The 5,672-nt window shown below is 36.7% G+C and overlaps 1 protein-coding gene across 1 annotated transcript in view; it reads right to left on the bottom strand.

Annotated features, from left to right (window-relative positions):
- LOC106873961 (adhesion G-protein coupled receptor G6) overlaps nt 1–5,672 on the bottom strand; it is a 72,015-nt gene that overhangs the window by 27,073 nt on the left and 39,270 nt on the right. The window contains exon 12 of the mRNA XM_052971313.1: nt 633–778. Coding sequence (XP_052827273.1) covers nt 633–778 — 146 coding nt within the window. The remainder of the gene's footprint in view (nt 1–632; nt 779–5,672) is intronic.

The raw sequence follows: 5,672 nt of genomic DNA, 5'->3' as shown, positions 1-5,672 counted from the left end.
AGAAAGTTGGTATGTGAAAGCACGTGGTTGGATGTATAAAAGATAATAAGAGTGAAAAAACTACAGAAGGCTTGTGTTACATGGTTAAAGTATATATTTAAATTATGTCAGAAAAATATTAGAAAAATGTTAGAAAAATGTTATAAAATCTTTTTGGTATATAAACATTGTATTTTGAGAAATCCGGTTTCGTGTTGTCTTTTCAAATTTCTCTACTTCATATATATATAAAAGTCTTTCTCTGGTTGCCACTAAAACTTTCATGGACATGCGAAGCACATGGACGAACATCTGCTGTCTGATGGTGATATAGCATCCTGTTCATTACTCAGACAATTCCTTTCCATGAATTTTTGCTTGTTATGTAGTCACACTAAGAAAATACTAGAATGGTCCTAAGGTAACATCTATGAAAGTCATATGCAGTTCTATAGATTCTTCTGTTACTTTTTCATGTCTAGCAGTCAGATAGCCATTGGCATAGCAATAGATGTATACAGGTGGAACTTAGTATGACAGGTCTGATTAATTGGGGTTGATACTGCTTCTAATACTATACTATGCCTACAGCCACTGCTGAACCACTACTACTACTTTAAGAATGTTAGAAGCACAATTGCTTGCTTACTCACGCTTTTCAATATCATATTGTTCTATGTCCCTCAGCTTTCGAGTAATCCAGTCAGTATCATTGCATTCAGAGATGTTTGGTTCTCCCCAGAAAGAATTGCGTACTGGACAGCTTGAATGGTACGAACATTTAGTTGATGAAGAGAAGCTTCGAAAAAAAACAGAAAAATAATGTAAAATATTGGTTTCAAATTTTGATGCAAGGCTAGAAAGTTCAGGGGAGGGTGTAAGTCAATTACATTGACCCCAGTGCTCAATTTATACTTGTTTTATTGATTCTGAAAGGATGAAGGCAAAGTTGACCTCAGCAGAATGAGAACTCAGAACATAAAAACGGACAAAATGCTACCAAGCATTTTATCTGGTGTGCTAATGATCCTGCCACCTCACCACTTTAAAATAAAGTAAAATATTGTCAATCATATTTCATCAATCTTAGAAAGATTCCAGAAAAACATCGATGTAGCTGAGATTTGAACTCATACTGTAGCAAGGCATGAATAAATATTATAATGTCTAGCAGTTAATTATTTAACCCCTCTCACCCCACTCAAAACTGATGTAGAATATTTTCAAACTTAACATTAAATACTAAAAAAAATATTCCTACATTTATCATCGATATTTTTTTTTCAAGTTAGATTGAATGGTATGGATGATTAGAGCTGTAGTCAACTAGCCAAAATCGATTTATGTTCCAGCACTAGTACTGTGTTATGTTGACAGAAAGTGAATATGGCCATCTTTCAACTACACTGTCACTGCCTAGTTGAATAATAGCTGATATATGTAAAGTTGTAAAGATAGCTTCATACATTTAGCTGTAAAACACATGCAATGGAAAAGATAACCCACTTAACATAGTTGCAAAATGTGTGGCAGGAGCAAAATGTAACTTAATGCTATAGAAGTTTGTCAGAGACATTATATATTTATTGGTGTAGTGTTTTGTTAGATTTCAAGATTAAAGTAGAATCTTTCTCTGAGTAAAAGCTGTGACCAATTCTGAATAAAAAGCTTATGTAAGATGTTTTTACATAAAGAAAATATCACCACCATCATTTAACGTCTGTCTTCTATACTGGTATAGCTTTGTTAAGCTATACTCAAACAAACTAGTGGAGATGAGAATACATTTATCAAAGGACCATCATAGGGTGGACCATCGTAGGGTGACTGGAGGGTTTTTTTTTTGCGTGTCACGTCGAACGAACACAAAGTTAGCCGTGTGGAGGTCATTTGGTACAGATGATCTGGGTGTACCATGTGTCGACATGGGAACAGGGCAGAATTGGCCCATGCTGTCTCTCATTTGAGTGAGGTACCTTTTGACATCCGGGTCTGACTTTGTATTTGGAAGGAACTCTCCTTGTACTGTAAGAGGAGCACCGTGTACCATTTCCATGGGAGAAGTGTTGAGATTTTCTTTTGGGGCAGAGCAGATTCTCAGCATCACCCTTGGGAGTTGGTCAATCCAATTTAGCCTGTTAAGTTTGGTTGTCAGGGATTCCTTCAGGTGGCAGTGAAATCTCTCTATTAATCCGTTGGCCTGTGGATGGTAGGCTGTTGTGCGGTTCACTGTGATTCGGAAAAGGTCATACATCATTTCACAGCTTTGAGGTGAATTGTGGACCCCGATAGAATGAGATGCTATCTGGGACACCGAAACGGGTGACCCAGTTTGCGATGAAGGCTCGGCTGACTTCTTGTGTTTCCATGCTTCAGGCCAATAGGTGTAGCAGTCTATCAAGGTCAGTAGATACAAGCAACCCTGTGAAGGTGGTAGAGGGCCAACAAGCTCGATATTAACATGGCTGAATTGGGTCTGAGGTGGTTCATAGTTGCCGAGGGGTGCTTTGGTGTGTTGATTGACCTTGGCTTGTTGACAGGGGATACAGGACCTGGTCCAATCCTCGATTTGCTTGGCCATACTTTGCCAGATAAATTTGCTTGACAACAGCTGCTGTGTGGCTTTAGTACCTGGGTGGGAAAGTCCATGAATGACGTCAAAAACTTTCTTGCAGCAGGCTGATGGGACAATTGGTCATGGCTTCCTAGTGGATATGTCACACAGTTGGGTTGTGCCATTAGAGCCAAAGTGTACATCCTGCAAAGTAAGTGATGTGATGGCAGTGCAGTAGGCCCTGATCTCGTCAGCTGTCTCTTGGGTTGCAGCCATAGCTTCATAATCCAAGCCTTCCGTTATTGGTGATAGGTAAATGTGAGAGTGGGTAGGAGCACGAGAGAGTGCGTTAGCAACTGGATTGCCCTTGCCGGCTGTGTTGATGTCTGTGGTGTACTCAGAAATGGCTGATAGCTGTCATTACTGGCGTGCAGGCCAAGGCTCTGAGAGCTTGCTCATAGCAAAGGTGAGTGGTTTGTGATCAATGAATACTGTAAATATGCGGCCTTCAAGGAAATAGCAAAAGTGGCAGACACCTAGATGAACAGCCAGTAAGTCCCTGTCAAAAGCACTGTACTTCTGTTCAGGGGATCATAGTTGTCGGCTGAAAAATGCAAGTGGTCGCCACTGACTGTTGATGTGTTGTTTCAAAATTATGTATGCATGCGTCTGTGAGTGAGGGGAAAAGTTATCTATAATATAATGATTGAAGAAGTGTGGGATTGTGTCCAGTTTATTTTTTTCTCCATGTTATTAAAAAAAGTCATATTACTTTGAAGAAATTATAAACGAATATTTTAAAAATTTTAAACAATAAAGATAATTTTTGTATTAAACATTTTTGCTTCAACATTTAAGTTTCATTCTTGTCAAAATATTTTCATTGCTCTGAGACCATGACCTGTTCACTTGACAAAACTTGGTGAAGTTTTGTTAGTAAACAGGTCGCAGTTTCAAAGCAACAAAAATATTTTAACACAAATGAAACTTGGATGCTGAAGCAAAACTAATGGTTTTTGTGTGTTTTTGAAGGGCTTACAAATACTATCCATGCTACAATTGTTTTTGTTTCAGCACATGATTTCACATTAAGTCACTTGCTATGCAAGCACATTTCCATAATATAATCTTTTCTACTCTAGGCACAAGGCCAGAAATTTTGGGGGAGGAGGACAGTCAATTAGATCAACCCCAGTACACAACTGGTACTTAACTTATCGACCCCCAAAAGGATGAAAGGCAAAGTCGACTTTGGTAGAATTTGAACTCAGAACATAAAGACAGACGAAATACCGCTAAGCATTTCATCTGGCATGCTAATGTTTCTGCCAGCTCGCCGCCTTACTATCTATAATATAATGACTGAAGAAATGCGACACTGTGTCCAGTTTATTTTTCCCTTCACATTATTAAAGAAGATCATATTATTTTGAAAAAATTATAAATGAATATTAATCATGGATTATTTTACTGATTACAGGATAAACTATAACAAAGTGTTTGTTCAATTCATGTGCATATTGTCGACTTACTCTATAATACATTATTTACATTATTTACATTTGACAGATATTTGTCCTCATCTTGTTTGTTGTTAACACAACATTTCGGCTGATACCTCCTCCAGCCTTCATCAGGTGTCTTGGGGAAATTTCAAACCTGGGTTCTCATTCCAAAGGTATTTTGCGATGTTGTTATTATTATTATTATTGTTATTATTCAAGTCACTGCTTGGAATCAAACTCGGAATCTTTGGGTTAGTAGTTTGCGCTCTTAACCTCTATGCCATATGTCCACAGGCATATGGCGTAGTGGTTAAGAGCGCGAGCTACTAACCCCAAGATTCCGAGTTCGATTCCAAGCAGTAACCTGAATAATGATGATGATGATGATGATAATAATAACAACAACAACATTGACAAAAACCTTAGGAATGAGAACTCAGGTTCGAAATTTCCCCAAGACACCTGATGAAGGCTGGCGGGTATATCAGCCGAAACTTTGTGTTAACAACAAACAAGATGAGGACAAATATCTGTCAAATGTAAATAATGTACATAATTCCTCATATCTTAAATATAGAATTACTTTATAATTTATGCATCATATCTATATGTATATATAATATCAATATGCGCAATACACATGCAAACAAAAACTCGCCTGGAGGGCAGTTTTTCTGTTAGTGGCTATAAAGGATATGCCTGTATGTATAAATGGCTTGACAAATAGAATAAAATTACTTAACTGATGAAAAAATGTGAAGAGTTTAAGATGAATATATTACAATAATTTAATACCTAATGTTAAATGTCAAATAAAAACTGCCACAAAAAGATGGAGCTTGTGTGCGCGAAAAATTCATGGAAAATATAAATAATGTAAGCATCTGTAAATTGTGTGCTAGTGCCATGAGAAAAGTTTCTATATTGTGACAGTTACAGAATATAGAAAGAAGTGTAAAGCCGATAACTATAAAGTCCAACCAAAATATCTCAGTTATGCAAGCATAAACAGAATTACTATTTAGCCTTAAAATACATTGTACATATTCAAAGGACTTTCTTGGTTTAGTGGTATGGAACATTCTTCTGGTATTTTTTTCATTCATTTACTTGTTTCAGTCATTTGCCGATGGCCATGCTGGAGCACTGCCCTTTAGTCAAAGAAATCAACCCCTGGACTTATTCCCTGTAATCCTGGTGTTTATTCTATCAGTCTTTTTTGCTAAACAGCTAAGTTATGGGAACACAAATACACCAACATCGGTTGTCAAGCAATGGTGGTGGGGGGACAAACACACACACACACACACATAAATATGTATACATATATATATATATATATATATAATCATAAATATATAGGGATTGACAGTAACCTGCTTCTCCAACATACTGAGAATTCAGAAATAGCAGTCAAAGAACTACTGATTTCAAAACTACAAATTATTACTCCAGATTGATAGCGATATTTTTGATACACACAGAACAAAAAACAATAGAGAAGAGTAAAAAACACTTGCCTTTAGTTAATTTAGTACAATTGTTTCACAGTTAAGAGTACATAATACTCTATTCTGATCTTCAGCCAAATATTCTAATAAATTTGTTAATGTCTAAATAACCCACGTTAATTT

The sequence above is a fragment of the Octopus bimaculoides genome, chromosome 10 (genome assembly GCF_001194135.2).
Source record: "Octopus bimaculoides isolate UCB-OBI-ISO-001 chromosome 10, ASM119413v2, whole genome shotgun sequence".
NCBI lineage: Eukaryota > Metazoa > Mollusca > Cephalopoda > Octopoda > Octopodidae > Octopus > Octopus bimaculoides.
This window is presented reverse-complemented; position numbering and strand designations above follow the sequence as displayed.